The sequence below is a fragment of the Capsicum annuum genome, chromosome 6 (genome assembly GCF_002878395.1).
Source record: "Capsicum annuum cultivar UCD-10X-F1 chromosome 6, UCD10Xv1.1, whole genome shotgun sequence".
NCBI lineage: Eukaryota > Viridiplantae > Streptophyta > Magnoliopsida > Solanales > Solanaceae > Capsicum > Capsicum annuum.
Genome location: NC_061116.1, coordinates 218,532,574 through 218,554,695, shown reverse-complemented (window position 1 = coordinate 218,554,695; position 22,122 = coordinate 218,532,574). Strand labels below are relative to the sequence as shown.

At 38.2% G+C, this 22,122-nt stretch overlaps 2 protein-coding genes across 3 annotated transcripts; one reads left to right on the top strand and one right to left on the bottom strand.

The window, feature by feature from the left end:
* The first annotated feature begins 370 nt into the window (after window positions 1–370).
* LOC107875689 (serine/threonine-protein phosphatase BSL3) lies at window positions 371–13,338 on the top strand. 2 transcript variants are annotated; one of them, XM_016722499.2, is made up of 22 exons: window positions 371–1,402; window positions 1,521–1,581; window positions 1,676–1,754; window positions 1,841–1,920; window positions 2,022–2,116; window positions 2,195–2,294; window positions 3,244–3,313; window positions 6,525–6,626; window positions 6,715–6,796; window positions 6,925–7,104; window positions 8,419–8,686; window positions 8,786–9,026; window positions 9,109–9,279; window positions 10,127–10,365; window positions 10,838–10,922; window positions 11,044–11,142; window positions 11,216–11,415; window positions 11,496–11,571; window positions 12,174–12,309; window positions 12,409–12,548; window positions 12,634–12,697; window positions 12,778–13,338. In XM_016722499.2, exons 1-22 carry the CDS (start codon window positions 1,012–1,014, stop codon window positions 12,789–12,791), a joined length of 2,973 nt encoding a protein of 990 aa, XP_016577985.1. In that variant the 5' UTR covers window positions 371–1,011; the 3' UTR covers window positions 12,792–13,338. The 2 variants fall into 2 exon arrangements, with proteins under 2 accessions (XP_016577985.1, XP_016577984.1); XM_016722498.2 differs by having other exon boundaries at window positions 12,634–13,338.
* Window positions 13,339–13,894: 556 nt separating this feature from the next.
* Window positions 13,895–21,550, bottom strand: LOC107875690 (J domain-containing protein spf31). Its single transcript, XM_016722500.2, has 9 exons — window positions 21,216–21,550; window positions 20,306–20,396; window positions 20,145–20,205; window positions 18,384–18,461; window positions 17,510–17,583; window positions 16,720–16,833; window positions 16,535–16,642; window positions 14,255–14,293; window positions 13,895–14,126 (listed from the first exon to the last, which is right to left on the bottom strand). Exons 1-9 carry the CDS (start codon window positions 21,347–21,349, stop codon window positions 14,040–14,042), a joined length of 786 nt encoding a protein of 261 aa, XP_016577986.1. The 5' UTR covers window positions 21,350–21,550; the 3' UTR covers window positions 13,895–14,039.
* Window positions 21,551–22,122: the final 572 nt, after the last annotated feature.

Below are 22,122 nucleotides of genomic sequence, written 5' to 3'. Positions count from 1 at the left end.
TATACTTGTTTTAATCATTATTATTTTAATGTCTTTATTTTTTTCCTTTCTAAAGTCATGGTTTGTTAGAACTGATTTCTCTAATTATGAGAATAGTGGCAAGTTTTTTATTCTTTTAAATTTTTCTTTTAATAGTATTTATTTACTATTGTGAGTCATGAACTATCAGAAATGATATCTCCATCCTATAAAAAGAGTGATTATGTCTTTATATATTTAATTTTTTCAAACTTCACTTACAATCGCACTAGTATAATGAATGAGAAATTAAGGTGAGAAAGAGAAATGAAACTCAACAATTTAATAATGATTCTTAACCAATCATGCATTATTATCTTAAAGCCAAAGCCAGCTCTCCATCCCATATGTATTTGTCAGGCTGCTATCAGTTTAAAACATCTCCACACGCGCCGACCCAGCGCGTCTTTCGGACACCGCTCCCGTTGAAATCGGAACCGGTTATTAATCTGACGACTGCACAAAACTGCTGTACCCCATGCATTAATCCTTGTACATTCTGTGAAAACACAGAGAGTACATAATGCTTCAGGACTTGTACCTTGAGGTAAAAAAAATAAAAATCCACCGTTAGTCATATATTTCTTCTTAGCCATAGATACTATCCGTAGAAAAATACGTATGAATCTTATATATATATATATATATTTATATGTGCGCGTTTACGTACGTACATATATATATATACTTGTAGAGAGAGAAAACGAGTGATGGAGGATTGGACAGAGGAGGAGTTTTAGAGAGAGAAAGTGTTCGTATTGTATTCCTCGACGATTGCGTTGAAGCTTTTTTCTGGAGAAGAAGAAAAAACCTAAATTTTCTCTCTATTGTTCTGTAATTTTCTCGGAAAATTTGGGCGTATTTTCTCAGAAAATTGTAATTTTCGGCATTTACGGTTTGAATTTGATTGGAAATGGTGATCCGAAATGCTTATGATTGATAATTGGAGCTACAATAAGCTTAGGAATCTAGGGTTTCAAGGTGAGGAGGGATATGGATGTGGATTCAACGATGTCACCGGAATCCGATCACGATCAGAATAAAGGCGCGTCGTCGGAGCAGCTAAACGGTCAGTCATCAGCCGGGGGGTCTCCGGCGGAGACTCCTAAGGATGAACAGCAGCAGCAGCAGCAGCAGGGAAGTACTCCGGTGGCGGGGCCGAGGTGTGCTCCGCCGTACTCTGTGGTGCGCGCAGTTATGGAGAAGAAGGAGGATGGTCCAGGGCCAAGGTGTGGGCATACGTTAACGGCTGTACCGGCTATTGGAGAGGAAGGTAGCTCCAATTATATTGGTCCTAGGCTTATTCTCTTTGGTGGTGCAACTGCTCTTGAAGGGAATTCTGCTGCTCCAGGGACTCCTTCTTCTGCCGGAAGTGCTGGAATTCGTACGTTTTCCTCCAATTCTCCAATTCGGATTTGATTAGAATATGGTATACTTTCCAGTTGTGTAGATTAAATGCAATGAGTGAAATGACCAATTGATAGACGAGGTCTTAATTGCAGGTTTAGCAGGGGCTACTGCTGATGTGCATAGCTATGATGTTTTGACGAATAAATGGTCTAGGTAAGTTGCTATTGGTGTCAGTGGTGAACTGCATTCTAGTTTGTTGTTTACTTAGAATGGATAAAGTATGTGCCCTTTTTATTAATAATAACAGGATGACTCCAATAGGAGAGCCACCCACACCAAGGGCTGCTCATGTTGCTACCGCCGTTGGAACTATGGTTGTTATTCAGGTTGGTATAAACTGAAAGCATTTCATTTGCTTCGAGCATGATTATATACTTCAGCTAGTTGAGATGTTCTATCTTGTTCTTCTCAGGGTGGAATTGGTCCAGCTGGGTTGTCATCTGAGGATCTTCATGTTCTGGACCTTACACAACAACGCCCACGGTGGCACAGGTTAGCACTTAGCAGTTCATGTAGTGATTTAGTTTCAATGAATGTGGTGTATGCTGGTGAAGTGCGCTGATCAGCTACTGAAATAATTCTGATCTTGTTAGGGTTGTAGTCCAAGGACCTGGTCCAGGGCCACGTTATGGCCACGTCATGGCTTTGGTAGGGCAAAGATATCTCATGGCTATCGGTGGAAATGATGGTCAGTCTTGTGAAGAGGTCTCCCCAATTTTATTTAAGCAATAATATACGAATTAATAATTTGATCCATTATTTTCAGGTAAGCGACCTCTAGCTGATGTTTGGGCTTTGGACACAGCTGCCAAGCCATATGAATGGCGCAAGTTGGAGCCTGAGGGTGAAGGTCCACCTCCTTGCATGTAAATTTCAGTATCTCTTTCTTGAAGATGTGTACTTTAATTCCTCACTGAACATGTCGTTCACTATTTTGTATTTATTTTGTATCCATCTTGCTTATTTTGAACTTTGTCCGCTTCATTACATGGTAAAGAATTTGAAGTTTTGTTTGTATATGTCAATTGGAGAATTAACATGTAATAAATAGTGACAATCTTTAGTGACTATTTTGGTTATGATTTATTGCTTAGAAGAATGAATCTGATCCCTTGACTATGGAGGGATGGCCTACTGGTAAAACCCTCCTCTCCAACTATATGGTTGGAGTTTCGAGTCGCCAAGGGATCAAAGTGGGAAAGAGTTACTGTTGGGTAGGACATGAACTTGGGAAATTGCAATGAGATCTTTTGACTTTTAGAAAGAAGTATGAGCTTGTTAGGTTTCCAATTGCAATATGTGAGAAGATCAATTGACATGATTTAGTTATATTCAGAATCCAGCTATTACACTTAGTTTGAGCCTATTTGCCTAGTCATGTGTGGCAGGTCTACTAGTCATGCGTGCTCGTATAACAGGCTGTTCATATATTAGCTGAGGTGCACATGCAATCGCCTTGATATCACCACTTTATTAACAAAAAACATGACAAAGATTTGCTCAAACGGCGGAAAATACATTCTTTTCTTATCTGGAAGATGGTTATTTGGTGAACAGTTGTGGCGGATTGAGCATATGTTTGTTTCATTTTCTCATGCAAAGTTTTTTTAGACTGTACTGTTTGTTTAAGTGAAGCTGTCCTAGTTTTTGGTGAAAGTATTTACACATTTCCGTCTTCATCTATTTCTTAATTTTCTGTATGTAGTCTCTAGTTTCCTCTGATGATATCCAACTAAAGATAAGATTCTTATGATTCTACTCTGGTTCAACTGTCCAGAGTAATGAAATCCTAATCTGCTCTTGTTACTTGGATAGGTATGCAACTGCAAGTGCTAGATCGGATGGTCTTCTTCTGCTTTGTGGAGGGAGGGATGCCAACAGTGTGGTGAGTGAAGCATGCTTTTTGATGCAATTAGAAGAAAGGATGGCTTGTTATTGTGATTTACTTGTTCCTTGGTTTGTCATTACCCTTTTTTTACTTTCACTTGGAAGGGTAACCTTCTAGAATGTTTGGTTTCTTTGTAGAACAAATGCTGCTCTATTTGTCGCAGCCCCATCTTCTTTGACTCCTTATGTCCATTTCCTCAAGTAGAGTCGTTTTCTTATTTTTTTATGTAAGTTGCCCCATCTTAAAATCTTCTACTGCTGGGTAAGGAGCTCTTTTGTTCATTTACTTTTGATTTTTGCAGCCTCACAAGTCACATCACACATGTGAGATGATCATTTTTTTTAAATGATAGGTTGCATTGAGAGTTGAATTTAGAAAAAAAAAAAAAGAATCTTAGTGGGACACCTTGTTTACTTTATCGTGTAGATAGACTAGTCTACCTTTTTTATGTGAACAACCTCTCTATCTTCCCCCTCAAATGGATTACCCCATCTGTATGGTGGTTCTTCCCATTTTCCTATTTCATGTAACTAGTAGCTGTTAAGCGCTTTTTAGTGGACAACACTTGGATGGAGTTCATCTTTCCCATTTTATTAAATGTACTCTTTCTAAAAACTTTCTATGGATAACGGTGCATTTCTTATTCTGTCAGCTTTTTGTCATTTCCTTTCACATTCCTCTCTAGCCTTGATTTAATTATGATTTCACTCTGTAGATCTTTCTAATCCCTAGCATGCTCCTTGATCCCTCTTGCCTGTACTCCATTGCCTTGCCACCTTGCTCGCCCTGACTTGCCTATCCGTCCAATCTCTGCCGGGAAGCCGTTTTTCCTGTGCCAGCCTTCCGCTCCCCCTCCTGTCACATTCCGGTTTAAGCATACATGTATGATTAGCATCCAATGCAAAGGTATCAGGTTTAAAAAGAGATGAAATTGCAAAAAATACCTGTGGGAAGTAGAGAAAGACTTAGCTGATACAAACCTATAAATAGGATAACGAAGATGGGTGGATCTACATTAACTAACATCGAGCGTTCCACAATGGGTATACTACCCATTCTATGAATTGTAAGATACAATGATTCGATAAAACATTGAAATCCTATCAATAAAATAAGCATATGTTTCGAAACTTCAAAATGATATGCAGAATAAATATGTTTAGCACGCATCAAAACGATACTAATAACAATGTCGCGTGCACATAATTAGACCTCACACAATGCATGTCATGGAACTTCTAAGGCGTATGTAAGTGTTGGCACCGGAAAAGATTTCCTAGCTCATCCAAAAAATGACTATAATCCTGTGAACTAGTACCCACGTTAGGAAGACTGGGCTTACCAGCAAAAGAAATGAGATGGAAGTGACAACAACCTAACGTCTCACCAATACCAGACATAACAATATTTAGAGGAGCTCTCAAGTTCGAAACCTGTTGCCTGCGATAGCAGGGCGCTGGCCTTCTGGGTTGAGCTCGTTGCATGGGGCTTGCTTAATGTAATTACTTCTCCTGTGTGGTTTGCTATTGCATAGGAGCGGGGTTTACCCTGTGCACACCCGAGGGGGTACCGCCTGAGCGTTTCCTTGTCATAAAGAAACAGTATCTGAAATGTCAATAACAATGCTCACAGAGGAGTTAGGTGTACTACGTAAGTGTCATTGACTCGTTTGGATAAGGTTGGAGCAACACTTCAGGGATACATAAAATACATGAATTATAAATTAACAATAACTATGACATTTCATGCGACTTTTGCTCATGATGTTGAGATATCTATGATAGATTTATTTATTGAAGAGAAAGCTGATTAGTTTTATTTATTGAAGAGAAAACTGATTTTGATCTAGAATATTTTTTCTATTTTATGGTTTTAGCTACTTTTGTTGATATTGTTGTCCATATCCGGTTTACAATGAGTGTGAAGCTAGTTAAGAGAGGGGTGAGAGGACCAAAAAGAGGGTTATGTGGACCACAAAAAAGGGGAAGTGTGCTAGTTATAGAGCAGTGTGGACAGTCCTATCTTAACTGCTTTGCAACATAGATTGAAATCCCATATCATTTTGACCTCTAGTTTTATTTGTTTTTCAGTAGGTTATACCCTGAGCCTCCTTAGACCTAAGTTGCGCAGACTCTTCACTTCCGATGCCGCACCCATGTCGGATTCTCCCAAAATTACACTACTTTTGAAGAACACGCACCCGTTGACATTGTTGAAGAGTCCGAACAACATAGCCTTAGACTACATTCCTAAAGACATGTCCTCTAGCTTAAGCTTAAAAATGCAGATCATCTTCTTCTCCTCACTCTTTTTTTGGTTATAAAAGAACAAGGCAAGTAAGAGTGAAAAGAGAGATTTCCATGATTTGTATTTTGGCATTGCTGTTCAGCCATTCTAATGTTGACGTGATATCTTTTTAACAGATCATGTCTTTTCAGATACTTCCAACTATTGTTTCTAAAGTCCTTTCCTCACTAAATAAAAAATAACAGACTTATCAACTGTCTTTTCTGGATCTCTATGCCCAAGAAACTGTCAGTGAGAGATGATGCTGTGTTGAGCTTCATCCACTTAATCCTAACAATGATATATGGAGCTAATTTGTGATTAATGAACCCTGGACATCTGTGGCTTGAAGTTAAGTAAGTATATGCAGCTTGGCTGGCTGGTACTTCAGAAAACTGTAGTTTAGTTGGATGTGCATTTTATTGCCTATGACAGTAAACCTTGTTGACTTGTGCATTAGCTTTGGCGTATGTATGTTGACTGCGTGACTAAAAGTGACATTTTTTATTTTCTTAAAAATAACTGAGTGCTCTCATAATTTTTTTTTTCCTCAACACGGTCAGGTAATTCTAGTGCAAACATGTGGAGAATTTTTTTTTTTCTAGAGAGTATATGATTATGTATCTGATATGAGTTGCGTAAGTGATCGGTAATGTATGTGTATTTTGTAAGAACCATGAAGTACCAAACCTATGCAGTGCTACCCTGTTAGAAATGGGTTCGTCTACAGACGTGAAGATCCATGTAACATAAGTGATGAACTCAAGTGTTCCGACTTCTGTTTGCTATTTTTTTCCTTTCACTTGGTGTAATTGGTGTGTATGTGGGGGCTCTAAGCTGTCACATTGTTATTTCCTTGTTTGCTCTTGCGTTCATTGGTTGATTGTACTTATACTTCTCGCACTGCCTTGATGATCCTCAGCCACTGGCCAGCGCATATGGACTTGCCAAGCATAGAGATGGGCGCTGGGAATGGGCGATTGCTCCTGGTGTGTCACCATCTCCTAGATATCAACATGCTGCTGTAAGTGTTCGCTTCTTTCCTTTTATTAATTGCATCTTTTCAGATGGATCTTCGTATGGTACTTAGTAGTTATGTTCTGGTATTATAGGTTTTTGTTAATGCTCGGCTCCATGTATCTGGAGGGGCACTTGGAGGTGGCCGCATGGTGGAGGACTCGTCCAGTATAGCAGGTATTTTATTTACTTTTGGTGATACATAGTGGAGACCGCTGTTTGTTTAACTCCTTTATTTTGACTTCTCGGGGTTAACTGTTTTGTTCGTCCCTCAGTATCATGTTTACCTCCCCTTCTTTTGGCAGTTCTTGATACAGCTGCAGGAGTTTGGTGTGACACAAAGTCTGTTGTTACTAGTCCTAGAACTGGCAGATACAGTGCAGATGCAGCTGGAGGAGATGCTGCAGTTGAATTGACCAGACGTTGTAGACATGCAGCTGTTGCTGTTGGTGACTTGATATTTATTTATGGTGGTCTGCGTGGCGGTAAGTCTATGAGATAGACATCAATGAACGTTCTTATATTTTTTTTCCAGTTTAATTTTAAGATAACCGTTTTTACTTTTCTTCGGAATTGTTGAGTAACTAGCTGATCACAACTGTGAAAAAAGAATTCTTGAAGTAACTAAAAGTATTTCTATCATCTTTCTTCGTCTCTGTGGTGGTGCTGGATGTGCTATGTTTTAGGCATTCATAAGTGGACTTCACGAACTGGATCCCATCCTCTAGTATGCATGTAGCAAACAACAACAACATGCCTAGTGTAATCCCAAAGGTGGGGTCCGGTGAGGGTAGTACGCAGACCTTGCCCCTACCTCGGGGAGGCAAGAGACTGTTTGCTATAGACCCTCAGCTTCGAGAAAAGCATTTCAAAGCAGTTTGAAAAAGAAAATCTGGAAATGAATAAGACATGACAGCCAAAAGGAAAGCAGTACATAACATTCAGGGGGGAAAAAGGGAACAGTGACAACAATGAAATAATGCAATAACCAAAGCACAAAAACATTGATGGTTAACAGAAAATCAAAGACAAGAAGCTACGAGAAAAATGCTAAGACTACTGTACGAAAGTGAACCAATACGAGGTTCCAACCTAATTTGTGACAACTGAGTGTGACAACGCTCACTTGCCTACAAAACTTTCAACCTAGTTCATGACCTTCATATCCTCATATGTAAGTCCTTCCTTTCCCTATACTGCTCCACCCCGTCTCCTCATGAGATGAATGGCCTCTGTAGTTGATTGCCCCCGCATAAATCCTAACTGGTTTTAGATACACTTCTCCACACTTTCATCTCCACCACGCTCTGGCAAACTTCCATAGTGTGGTTTAACAACTTGATACCCCTACAATTACTGCAGTTTTGAATATCACCCTTGTTCTTATATAAAGGGATCATAGTACTCCACCTCCATTCTTCGGGCATTCTAGCCGTCTTAAAAACTACATTAAACAATCCAGTCAGCCCCTCCAAACTTAACAACCCTGAGCTCTTCAATTATGGATGTGCAGTGACATCCTTAACTGAAAATTAAGTAATATTAGCTTATATCATGTCAGAAATGTTGTTCCCTTTGTCTATCTTCATGCGAATTATGCACCCACTCAACTTTCCGAAGTATAGGTAACCAATATTACGGCAGATCTGAAAATCAAAGATAACGTTAAATGTATCTGTTGCATGTTTCCATCTATAAATAAAATTAATGGTGTAATGAAATATAACCTTGGAGAAGTTATTCAGATCACTTCCTGGTTTTTGCAACAAGTTTAATCGTGCTGTTTTTTTTGGTTGCAGGGGTATTGCTAGATGACTTGCTTGTTGCTGAAGATTTGGCCGCTGCTGAAACAACTAGTGCAGCTTCACATGCAGCAGCTGCAGCAGTTAATGTACAAGCGGGGAGGTTAACAGGAAGGCACGGGTTTGGTGATGAAAGAACAAGGCAGAGAGGCCCTGAAGCAGTTAATGATGGCTCAGTTGTACTGGGACCTCCTGTAGCTCCTCCTGTAAATGGTGATATGTATTCTGATATAAGCACTGAAAATGCGACGCTTCAAGGACCTCGGTGAGATTGCAGTTGCATAGGAACAACAGCATCTGCTGTCTGTGGTTTGTTAATGCATGATTAATTGCTAAAGATATATGTGGTTTGATTTGTTTGCAGGCGACTCATCCAAGGTGTTGAATATTTAGTGGAGGCTTCTGCCGCAGAAGCTGAGGCTATTAGTGCTACACTAGCAGCTGCAAAAGCTCGACAACAAGGCAATGGAGAAGTTGAAGTTCCAGATAGGGACCGTGGAGCGGAGGCAACGCCAAGTGGAAAACAGGCGTCCACTCTGATCAAGCCTGATTCTGCCTTAACAAGTAATTCTGTTCCAGCCGGAGTCCGACTACATCACCGTGCTGTCAGTGTTCAAATCCTTAAAGCTATGTGTTGGTCTTAGTTTGCTCATATGTTGACTGATGATGTGCCTTACTGCATTGAAGGTGGTTATAGCTGCAGAGACTGGTGGTGCTCTTGGTGGCATGGTGCGGCAGCTTTCAATTGATCAGTTTGAAAATGAAGGCAGACGAGTTAGCTATGGAACCCCAGAAAATGCAACAGCAGCAAGGAAACTATTGGATCGTCAAATGTCCATCAACAGTGTTCCTAAAAAGGTACAATGATTTGTCTCTAGACAAATTGCCTGCTTATGTGCCACAATGTGACTTACCATTGTTTATCTGATGTGTTATTCATAAAACTGAAAAGGCTAAACTGCTTATGGCTGGTTGCACTAAAACTTCAAAATCCTATGGCCTAAATAGTGCATAACTTTTTCTAAATGAGTCAAATCTAATATATATTTTTGTCCCTGTCCTCCCTCCCCCCCCAAACACAGACACACGGCAGCTCATCGCAGGAGGAAGATAGGTGTTTTTGTTGACTGTTTTCATGTGTCGTTCTAGGTTGTTTGTCCTAATTCTCCCGTCCTCTCTTGCTTTTGCCAAGAATTTCTTCAAAAGTGCTTTTTAAACATGTTGAAATCATCTTGATTGAAAGGACCAAAAGTAGGGTAGGGCACTAAACCAATTCAAGATTGGTTGAAGTATGAAGTGTGGAAGCAAGGAATATCCAATGGGGAAGTTTACAAGCAGCAAATTATTTTTTCTTCCCTAGGTAACTTTGTTCCAGCTATAGAACTATAGGTCTCTAAGAAGTTCAGTAAAGAACTGTAGACTAAAAGTGTGTAACAATACATTGACGGGGAGAAAGAAGGAGAATAATATTTATTTCCTTGTCCATATGTGGTGGCCTTGTACTTGGGTGAGCTAGAGGTAGGGGAAGGGGGAGAGAAAAGGAGGTGGGGATGTGATATAGCTGGACTGTCTGCCTTCATTCATTCCGGCCCCTATTCTGAACATCTACAAAGACTGCTCCACACTGCAGAAAATATAGCTGTATATCATATAAAGTCAAATAACTGCATTTTGTTTGTTATATTATTTATTTTTCCTGTCTCAGGTGATTTCTCATCTTCTGAAGCCGCGTGGCTGGAAACCTCCCGTTCGACGACAGTTTTTCTTGGACTGCAATGAAATAGCTGATCTTTGTGACTGTGCTGAAAGGATATTTGCGAGTGAACCTAGTGTTCTACAGCTTAGGGCTCCTATTAAGATATTTGGTGACTTGCATGGGCAATTTGGGGATCTTATGCGTCTTTTCGATGAGTATGGTTCCCCATCAACTGCTGGGGATATATCGTAAGTGCCTTGGCTCAATCTTGCTTCTGGATTCTTTCCAAAGTGTCCCTGGATTGCATTATTTGTTTGCTTACCCCCACTTTTGTTTTCTAATAGATATTTTGATGGAAAATGCGGGTATCATAGTTTGCTTGTTGCTGTAACTGTTTGGTGTGTCAGTAGGGCTATCAGAATGCTGTTATTGATTTTGTGGGGCAACTCTATTATTGAAAATGGAAGGGAATGTTTTCCTCTTTTCATTCTCTAAATTAAGCCCTAGTGAAAGCTTGTTAGTAATTATTTACAAAAGCAAGAACCTAAATTACTTCTTGAAAGAGTACAGAGAAAATGTGCAATAATTTGATGGCGTCTATTTGCCGTCTCTCCTGTTATTCCGGCTCCTGCAGACTTCTACCAGTTTTTGGATTGATCTTGTTTGTGGAGTCGATCTTTGTTCTTCTAGTTTTGTACTAATTCGTTAAGTGACCATCAGGTATATTGACTACCTCTTCTTAGGAGATTATGTTGATAGAGGCCAGCACAGTTTGGAAACAATGACTCTTCTTCTTGCTTTAAAGGTACCTCTTGTGACTTAACTCTTCTTCTTTCTTAAGCGGTAACTTTTACATTTTGATGTTTGCTTTGCTTTCACATTCTTAATTACCATGTGATTCTGACGATGATAAATTGATGATTTAGGTCGAGTATCCCCTCAATGTACATCTAATTCGTGGGAACCATGAAGCTGCAGATATTAATGCGCTTTTCGGCTTTCGGATTGAGTGCATTGAACGCATGGTATGTTGTGATTTACTGGGTGAGGCTTGTACTTGATGTTCAAGCTAGGTACTGATGTCTGTTTATGCAACAGGGTGAGCGAGATGGAATTTGGGCATGGCATCGATTTAATAGGTTGTTCAACTGGCTTCCTCTGGCAGCATTAATCGAGAAAAAGATAATCTGTATGCATGGTGGTATTGGAAGGTCAATAAATCATGTTGAACAAATAAAAAATATCCAACGCCCTATCACTATGGATGCTGGCTCAATTGTTCTTATGGACTTATTGTGGTTAGTCTCTGTCTTCTCTTATGCTTCCTTCATTGACTTTTAACATCTTCGTTTTTTCTCATATTGGTGCGTGCTTCTAGGTCTGACCCTACAGAAAATGATAGTGTTGAAGGATTAAGACCAAATGCAAGAGGTCCTGGGTTGGTCACTTTTGGGGTGAGTAATTTACATTTCATACCAATTTTGAGGTATTTTTCTGTCCAAAAAGCAACGGTTGATCACTATGGGTTCTGGCTCAACCTAGATAGAGATGATATTTCATATTTCAAGCCAAAAAAAAGAGGTTCCAGATTGCTTCACCGACTCTGCTTTTCACTTTGACATTCTATGAGCTGTCATTTCTTGAGTTTATCTTGTGCTATTGCAGCTGTTCCATCTTTGTGACTGGGACATTTTCTGTTTACCATGTCCATGCTCTTTTTTTTAAGATATTGAACTCATGATTCCTTGAGGTCATTTATTTGATTCATCAGTTGGGCTGCTTTTTATTTACCATGTCCAAGCTCTTTTTCTTTTAAGATATTGAACTCGTGATTCGTTGTAGTCACTTATTTGATTCATCAGACTGTTACAACTTAAAGGTTCTAGTTATTTGGGACATTTTTTTCTGTTTGTTGAACTGGAGTTATGGTACTTAAAGTACATGTGATGCTTCAATATTAGATATCTCTCAGCTATTCTGTCTCCAGTGTGTTTGGTTGATTGTAGTTTCCATAGCATTTCCCGTTGATCTAATGTAAGCACTTGCTTACATGCAGCCTGATCGTGTGATGGAATTCTGCAATAACAATGATCTTCAACTGATAGTCCGAGCCCACGAATGTGTGATGGATGGATTTGAACGATTTGCTCAGGGACATTTAATTACACTTTTCTCAGCCACTAATTATTGTGGTACGATGTTGCAAATTTTGGATGTTTGGAGGTTTCTTCTGAGATATGCTTTTATCTTTAAGCAAAATCTTTTTTGTTCTTCTCTTTTCCTTTCTACAGGCACTGCTAATAATGCTGGTGCTATCTTGGTATTGGGTAGAGATCTTGTTGTGGTTCCAAAACTTATTCACCCGCTCCCACCAGCAATTTCCTCCCCTGAAACTTCACCTGAGCGGCATATAGAAGACACTTGGATGCAGGTTTGTTATTGCGAAATCTCTTTTGATCCACAGTTTTTTTTCGCTTTGATGTGTGTTTAATCTTGTCTCACGATATTTGGGATAGGAGCTAAATGCCAACAGACCACCTACGCCAACTAGAGGACGTCCTCAAGTAGCTAATGATCGAGGTTCTCTCGCTTGGACTTAAGATTATACTGCAATTGTTTTGCTATAATTCCAGGCTCATGCTAACATGTCGGATTTCCAGTGATATGTACTTAACCAGTCACCAATCAGAGCGTTCAGCGGAGATACTTATCCTAATGAAAAGTTTAAGGCTCGAGACACGTTTTAATTCTTCCACGGAAGGTCTTCAGAAAGTCAGATTTAGAAATTGGAGGCTGACGGCGCATGGTCTATTCATCATGATGCAGAGGAGATGGGGTTTTCGCTAGAGATGTACATTTTTCCGGAAGCAGGTAGACGGATTTAACCTTTTCAGAGTTTGGATCATTCTCATGGGTGGGTAGTGCTGGGTTTTCATTGCGTTTCATTCCTTTGTTAGTCCCTACATATTCTTTTCCTCGTTTAGGTGTATCATCATTTTTGTCTGCGGTAAAAGGAGTGAGTTTCCCTGTGTAATGATTGTTGAGATAGATAATCCTGACCTGTTGTACTTCATGTATCATAGAGGTCGTGTACTTCATGTATAATGATTGTTGAGATAGATAATCCTGAGCATTGTTTTATAGTGTTACTGCCTTGTAAAGTGTACTTCAACGTGAACAAGAAAATGAGATACTCAAAAACTATAGCGGGTTTTTTACTATTTATCTTTCTCGATTTACGTACTCCAAAGAGATCCATATAAGTTATTGCGCGACACATCTTTTGGTTTAACCTACACGTCTGCACTTTCTTGGGCTTAAGTGATGGTTTTTTTTTTTTCCTGTAAAACGCATGCCTAATAATTCTACAACTGCATTATAAACTGTCAAAGAGTGAAGATGTGCGCAGTACCATCTTTTGATTTGGGTGATAACTTCGATCAAATAAACACGATCCCCTCTCTTTAACATTTCTCTACTTTACCTTTTTTGCTAATTGATCGACCGCATGACACTTCAATAAATGATTATTAGTTTCACATTTCACATATTCAGGAGGAGAGCTACATGATTGGAGCTAGTGAATACTGAAAATACTCCAGATCTGATCCAGTCATTCTCTAAGCAGTTATTTGACCTGCTCTCTCGCTCTTATTCCCCTTTTTTCCTCTGTAGATTTCATACAGTGAAGTCAGGCGAACTAATATGGTGCCCGATGAACGAAATATAATACCAAAAGATCTCTCCTACCTGCAGATGTAGACTACACGCGAGAGCAAAAGGTAATTTGTTGCTCAATACTTGGCTTCTCAACAAATACAACTTTATACAAGAGAGGGGCTTATCCTCAAGAAGCCAGTTCTAGCTCTCAATGAGATTCACGTCACTATGGAAGCAATAAAAAACCATCAGACTACATGTGTTAACCACGTTTAACTGGTCTTTGAACATAAGATTTGTTGGGATCTTCTGTCTTGAGCTTTGGAGGCCGAATCTCTCCTTTCTTAGCCTGCCAAAAAGCATGATGAAATTTGTCCAATTATGTTAAATTATAAGATGCAGGCCACACCCTATTGTTTACCATTAAAAAAGAGAGGGATAGAGCATTTATTGGCAATCCAAGCAAATCAAATTTACCTTCTTCCCACCCTTCATGAAATCCCTCCAACTGGACACCTGACGACAAAAAGAAAAAGAAAGCAGCTATCAGAAGGGCTAGCAAGATCGATTAGTAGTAATTAAGAAGCTCATCAACTGCAAGTTAAATAAGAAAAATATACTTCAATGAACATACAATAACCAGTGCTACGCTGGATGTTAGAGAAGAGTGGAAGCGAATGGATGGCAGCTTGGAGAAAAACACCATTATGTCTCTTTGGATTGTGTATAATGAAAGAACTGGGAGATTATCTCATAATAGTAAGACGAAGCTGCCAAGTATGACAAGATTATTTTTCTCTCTTTAATATTTGGAGCAAAGAAAGAATCCTTTTTGTACAACATAGAGGATTATAGTGTTTTTTTTTTTTGGGGTAAGGTTAACATTAGATGATTATAGTTGAGACACAAATGTACAGTTTTTTTTTTTTGGGGTAAGGTTAACATTAGATGATTATAGTTGAGACACAAATGTCCATTCTTTTGACAGTGATGACATAAGGGGAAGTTCATTAGATTTGAGATTTAGGAGGAACCTTCAGGATTAGAAGATGGGAGAATTTCGTAACTTGGTTGAGCTATTCTATGGACAGAACACACCTCAGGCTGCATCCGATGTACGGAGATGGAGAGGGAGTAGGATGGCTTGTTCATTGCTAAAACGTATTAGAGGAGGTTACTAGGGAGAGAGGAGTTTACATTTCCATACCGTTCTATTTGGGTTCCTAAGGATCCTATAGAGCTGTCCAATACGGGTTGGCCGAGCCCATCTGGGCTAGCCTATACAGGCTTTGAGTTTGACGGGTCAGGCCGGGCTGGACCATTTAAATGACGGGCCAAAAAACACCAAGCCCACGTTATTACCCTGTGGGCTGCGAGCCAGCCCACTTTTAAAAAAATAATATTTTATAATTTAATTTTACACTGTTAATAAACATAAATATTTATCACACAATAACACATAGTATTAGTGTTTGTTAATCAAAAGGGAGCTAGAGCTCGAATCACCCAAAGTAGGAAGAAAACGAAGAGGTGGCACTACTCAATTGGAAACATCACGGTTGAAAGCCGATGGCGCGTTGAGGGAGATATAGTGAAGAGGAGGCGGCTAGATGAACTAAGGAAATTAGGAAAGTGAAGAGTACAATGTACTCTTTATGTTTTAGTGGTAGGTATTTAATTATTTTATTATTTATTAGAAAGGAAAGTAGGAAACTTTCCAGTTTCCATTTTCTTTGTTAATGGAACCGGTCAATGGTCATCATTGGGCTTGATTGTTTTTTAACTCTTTTATTATTTTTCAGTATTTTATTTTATTTTTAAATTATTTATTATTTGACTAACGGGCCGGCCCACGGGCTAGTCCAACCCACATTCCTCAAGCCCTAAGGGCCATGAGCTTATCCGGGCCGGGCTAAAAAGAATTGTTCTTAAATGGGCGGCAAAAATTGAAGCCCACCCCATCAAATTACAGGCCGGACCGGGCTGGCCCACCGGGCCTTGGCCCATATTGACGGCTCTAGGATCCTAGGAAGGTGAGCTTCTTCGTGTGGCTAGCAGCAAGGAGAGTGATTTTGACAGAAGAAAATATGAGGAAGGATCATGTATGTTAATTGGTGCTTCATGTGTAGGTGTTCAGGTGAAGATGTTGATCATCACTTATTGCATCGTCATGTAGCTACATAATTGTGGACTGTAGTCCTTAATTGGTTTCGATTGCAATAGGTGATGTGGGGTACGATGAAGGAGGTATTACGAAGTTGAGTCTTTAGGAAGGGGAAGAGAAGCCTAAGGTCTTCAAATATTGCCCCATTAGCCATTATGCAGGTTATACGGAACGAGAGAAATAGGAGAACATTTGAAGGGTTGACCAAAACTCTAAAATTGATTTTTGGTGTATTCAGGAGGTTCCTATTTGTATAGAGATTGGATCTCTTTCATTCAGAACCATATTTTGGCGTGGTTCCCTTCTTTTTGGTATACAACTTGTATATGGAGGCTTTCCACGTACTGTTAATAAAGTTATTTACCTTATTAGAGGAAAAAAAGAATCAGATCTTATTTCAATGAGTGCCACAGATTAGAAAGCCTTAGCAGCACTTCCCAAAGAAGATGAGGAGTGAAAACATACTTCATAATTTGAATTAGTGACGCAGGAAAATTTCAATTCAGATGGAGTATAATCACAATCCTATGCATAGTAATTTAGAAATAATAAATCTCGAAACAGAAAACTACATAATGTAATTGAAAACTAACCCTCTTTTCTCTAGTTCCTTCCCACTGCTCCTCATGCTCACGTTTTCTTTTCCACATCTCTTTTGTTTCTTCCTCATCTTTCTTCAAGCGACCTTCCTCTTCAGATATCTACACAAAATCCAACGGGAAGTTTAACTAGAAAACTAAAAAGAAAATATTTAAAGAAAACAGCTGGGAAATATTACCCTCATTGCCATTTTTCTCCTCCGCCATTCTTGTTCTGTCAATAGTTCTCTAACCTTCAACCTCAGATGCTGCTGGAATTCCTCTGACTGCTCATGTTCTTGGTCATATTTACCCTGTTTACAAAATAAGGAACACAGAAATCAACCATTTGAAACACAAAATTTCCATAGTGCTATATTTTTTCCTAAATGCTCTCAACAACAACAACAACATACCCAGTATATTCCCACCAAGTGGGGTCTGGGGAGGGTAAGTGTACGCAGTAGAGAGGCTGTTTCCGATAGATCCCGGCTCAAAATAAAGCAATCTAAGATAAGATACGGAATAGTAATAGAGCAAGATACAATAGAAATTAATATATTCAACAGTACCAGTACCAAAAGCAAGATACTCTAAGTACACACCAAAACATACAACAACCTAACTCAGACTAACCTAAATGCTCTACTTAACCCAAATAGGTTTCCTACCCAAACCATTAAGGTGGAATAAGAGTCACGGAGAAACAAAACACAATGAGTTCAATACGAAATATACCAGTTTAAACATGAAAACAAGAGTAAATCTAAAACACATCAAGTTACATAGCCAAATCTAGGAGTCGATTACTAGCATGGTTTAACGTGGTTTCGATTCTGTAGTGAACACGGGTTCATTTTAAAAAGTAATGTCATCTCCGCAGTAGATACAACACATCAGAAAGAAAATACACCTTCTGTATATCCAGAAGTAATAATTCTAGCTAAATCCAGATCAAGTAGATAGAATTTGAAAGAATTGGAGACATACCTCAGTAACTAAAGACTTCAATTTGCTAGCAGTATCTTTTTTAAGCTGCTTCTTCCACTTTGATCTTAATTCTTCTGTGCTCATACACATAAGTTCCAGTATAAGGAGACCAAATATTAAAGAGACAAAGGAAAAAAGAAGAATAATTCATATAGCCGTTCCACAATGAGAATGCAGAACAGTCCCCATTTATCCAGCATTAAATTACAGAAGACAGCTCATAATACCAAGCCAATAATCTTTTCGTCCCTGACATATTATCACCTTTCAAAGGGGAGCCTTGGAGTAACTGGTAAAGTTGTTGCCATGTGACCAGGAGGTCACAGGTTCAAGCCTTGGAAACAGCCTCTGGCAGAAATGTAAGGTAAGACTGCGTACGATACACTTGTGGTAGGGCCCTTCCCCGGACACAGCGCATAGCGGCAGCTTTAGTGCACCGAGCCTTTTTTTTTTTTTACATATTATCACCTTTCGTTTGGACAACATATTGAAGAGTTTTTGGAAAAACGAGTTGCGCAAGCTGATTTTTTTGGAATACCTCCGTTCTTTTTTTCTGGAAAATTTATGAGTGTTTTTTTTTTTGAAGCTGGCAACTTGAATATTTAAAAGAACAGTTTTGTGTGAAGAAACAGTTATCAGCACTTCTTCAAAATCAAAATTTTGAAACGGACCCCATTTCCCAAAAATTGTCACTTTTGCAAAAAGAAAAGAAATCATAAAAAGACACCACCCAGTTTTGTTGAACTCAGACCAAAGAAGAATTGCAGCAACAGTTCTAGTGCTCCAGTGGAAATGCAGAAAGAACGTGATGGCAATCCAAATGGCAAAAGGAAAACAAAAGAACAAAAGAATGAACAGCTAGGTGATGGCAGACCTTTTGCTGCAACAACTTGGCTCAGAATGTAGTCCCTCTCCTGTTGATCAAGTAATAACTGTTGCGCTTTAGCTAAGGCTGCATACAACATGAGAAGAAGTTCGCAAAAAGAATTTCATGAGCAAGAAGGAAAAGACATAAAACAGAAACTTCATACTTGAGCAGTTTAAAAAATTAAAAAAATCAAACCAAATCATCCTACAATAAGACTACACATAAGCATTTACAAGAGTAAATTTTGATATTCAAGAAAGGCTTAAGCTCCTTCCCAGTTCTCACCCTTGCTTTTTCCAATTCTTTTTAACTCAACATAAATGATATTCTCCTACAAAAGATCGTTCTCTATTCCAAAAAGCTATATATAGAATGATGTTGCTCTGATGTGAGAGGAGGTTGAAAAGGCACAAAAGTTCTATGCCAGTTTAAACTGTATGCCACCAGAGTCAATGCACAGCTTCTGAAATTGCATCTTTTTTTATAGTCCTAAAGTTTGTGACAATAGAATAACTGATTCCATTTTTCAGAAAAAGAAAAGGGAGGAGGGCGCGGATAAACTTAAAGCTAAGTGAACCAAGTTGAATGATCAATTAAGAAGGCATAAGAACCTTTTGTCCTGCAATCTGAAAATGAAAATTCCATTAACCACTCCAAGCAATGCACAAATTGAAACTTGATAATTAAAAAGGAAAAAACTTTGTAATGGTAGTTTAACAGATAGAGCCCAGGATAAACCAGAATTCTGAAGTTGTAAAATATGCTTTTCAAGTGCTATAGCAAGCGACTCAGCATATATTATACCTCTAAGGAGATCATTAATGTAGCAAGATATATTTATGGAAATAAAAGTAGTCTTACACTTGCATATAATAACGAGTAGTTCCACATATACTTTCCATATATATGTAGTGAGAAAACTATGTGGACTTGCATATAATAACGAGTAGTTCCACATATACTTTCCATATATATGTAGTGAGAAAACTATGTGGTTCACATCAATGACCAAGGAACTGCAGTCTTCTGCTCTCTTCCGTAGGTTATGCATTTCAGAGCACTGTGGTTGCCCTAAATTTTGAATAACCTTACTTGAGGTAAAATGTTTTAAGCCGGTCATTTAAGAGGAAGTAAGTGGGGACTATGTTGCTTGGACTCTTCAAAAATGGCAATGGGTGAGTGTCGGATTCTCCAAAATTAGTGTATTTTTGGAGAATACGACATGGGTACGGCATCAAAAATGAAGAGTTCATGCAACTTAGAGTGGGGATACTAACTAAATAAGTAATAACCTCAAATAATAGAAAACAACTTCCCAAATATATCTTCAGTATGCACATTGAAAGAATCCAATTCGAGCAAGTTTCCAAATTATAAATTTCTTGGAATTGATCACACTTAACTTATACATGGAAGATATCAATATATAAATATAAAACCACCTATGAACAATACAAGGGATAACATGTAAAGCATAACCCAAATACCAAATAGAAAGATCCATTTAAAGGACTAAAGAAACAAGACGTATGAACATGGCATTTATGCATAGTAAAATAAATTTTCTGTTAGAATAAAGAAGTCTTTCACTCACGAAACTAACTAAAATAACAATACTTTCTAGTTCTCTATTATGAACATGGCATTCAACCATTGTAAAATGAATTTACTGTTTGAATAAAGAAGTCTTTCACACAAGAAACTAACTAAAATAACAACACTTCTCTAGTTCTCTATACAAGGAACAACATAGAGTGGCTTTCTTACCACCAAATGCCTCCTTTGCTTGTGGATGCTTGCATTTATCAGGGTGAACAAGTAAAGACAACTGCATATATGTAATTTATGGTAATATATTAGGGTGACACACAGAATATGATATGAAAAAAGGAATCATTTGAATACAAGGGGAATTTCAAGAAATATACCTTACGATACTGCTTTTTAACATCGTCAATGGATGAATCAAATGACAGGTTAAGGTATTCAAATGGATTCAATTTGAAGCATGAAAGTATCCTGCATATTTTTAAATTTTAACCCAAATTATGAAATACAGAACAATAAAGATACGAAACAATATTGAATTTGTATTTATTCAGCTATCAACATCAACAAGTAAGACATATAAATCTAGAAGAAACTAGTACATGCCAAAAATGAATTAACGACCATTATAAGCTCAATCCTCAATAAATACAAATCATAGTCCACTACTTGTCTAGAAAGTGATTTTTCAGTCCAAAGATCAAAACAGATGAAAAAGATGGTTTTGTGCAGATAGAAATTCGATATAATTCCAAAAACGTGTCAATCCTACCAATCTTAAATCAGTTTATCCCAAATTACTTTACTCTTAAGGTGTTAGAAAATACTCCCTCAAACACTAGTCACAATTTCCTTTCTGAGAGTCAAATGATATGAACTATAACAACATCTTATACTATGTCAGTTGCAACTTATAGTGCTTTGCTTATAGTTTTTGAATATTCAAATTTTAATTTTAAATTATTGAATAATCTAATCTAATTAAACTTTGAAAATTAGTCAAATAAACTCTCGAGAAGCTACACGTAACAGCTATTTTGGAAAGCAGTAAGTGTTGATCTTCTTCGAGGCAAAGCTCACAGATAAATCATACAAATACAATTCCAGTCACCTGAATAGCATCCACTTCAAGGCTCATGTTATATAATTCGCGTTATACAAGTAGAGAAGAAGAACTTAGAACAAAAAATTGACATAAACAAAAACGATCGCGGCATACACAGATGTGTCTCTGTGTGTGTGTGTTTTGTAGATATCTACATATATAATATGAAGGGAAGGGAGCTGGACCTGATAACTTCGTTGTCGCGCTCAACCTCGCTGACCTCGGCGAAGAACTGCTTGAGAAGCGCGTCATCGATGGCGGCTGATTTTGGAGACGGCGGCGGAGGTGCTGCGGCGGTGAACGAGCTGTTTTCTCCCATCCAATCGCGCGTTGAGCTCACGCTCCGCTGCGACTATCTCTTTCTCTCTCTACAGTTATTCGTAACAATCACTTCGCCCACCGGGAAATACAACTCCGCAAAATGTTTACAGCTTAACGGGTATTCGGGTTCCGGTCTCGTTATCTGAGTCCAGCCCAAATTATTGGGCCGAATTACTCTTGAAAATGCAAATAAGGACCTGGTCCAGTGGATCTAATCGTTAAGTGTGATGGATCTTATCAAATTGAAGAACTTTCATAATAATAGTAACTATAGTATACTTCTTTAACATTTGTAGCCATTCTTTTGATTTAGTTTTTGTATCAGTACAGTTATTGTATTTGTTTGCTCTGCATTATTCATATAAATTTCTAGAAAAGTCACTTGTATCAATTATTATAGTACCTTCTGTATATACAACTAAAAAATATAATTATTTTAACCGACTGGCCAAATGTGAAATTTGTTCCTTCATTCGATTTACCAAGTAACTTCACGATAAGTGCTTGTTACCAAATCATCGGAGGTTTGTGAATAATTTCTCAATCAATTTTACTACGCAATCACTTTCTCCTTCTCGTATTATCATCTCCTTAATGATTCTATCGAAATGTATACATTAGTTTAATTTAATATATTGAAAGGAAATGGACACTTTATTTTATCTAAGAAGCTGCAAATTCAATTCCAACTTGCAAGATATTCTATAGATTTTTTTCTCTCAAATTTGTACTACAAAATTTTAAAAAATCATCAATATTTCATGACTTTAA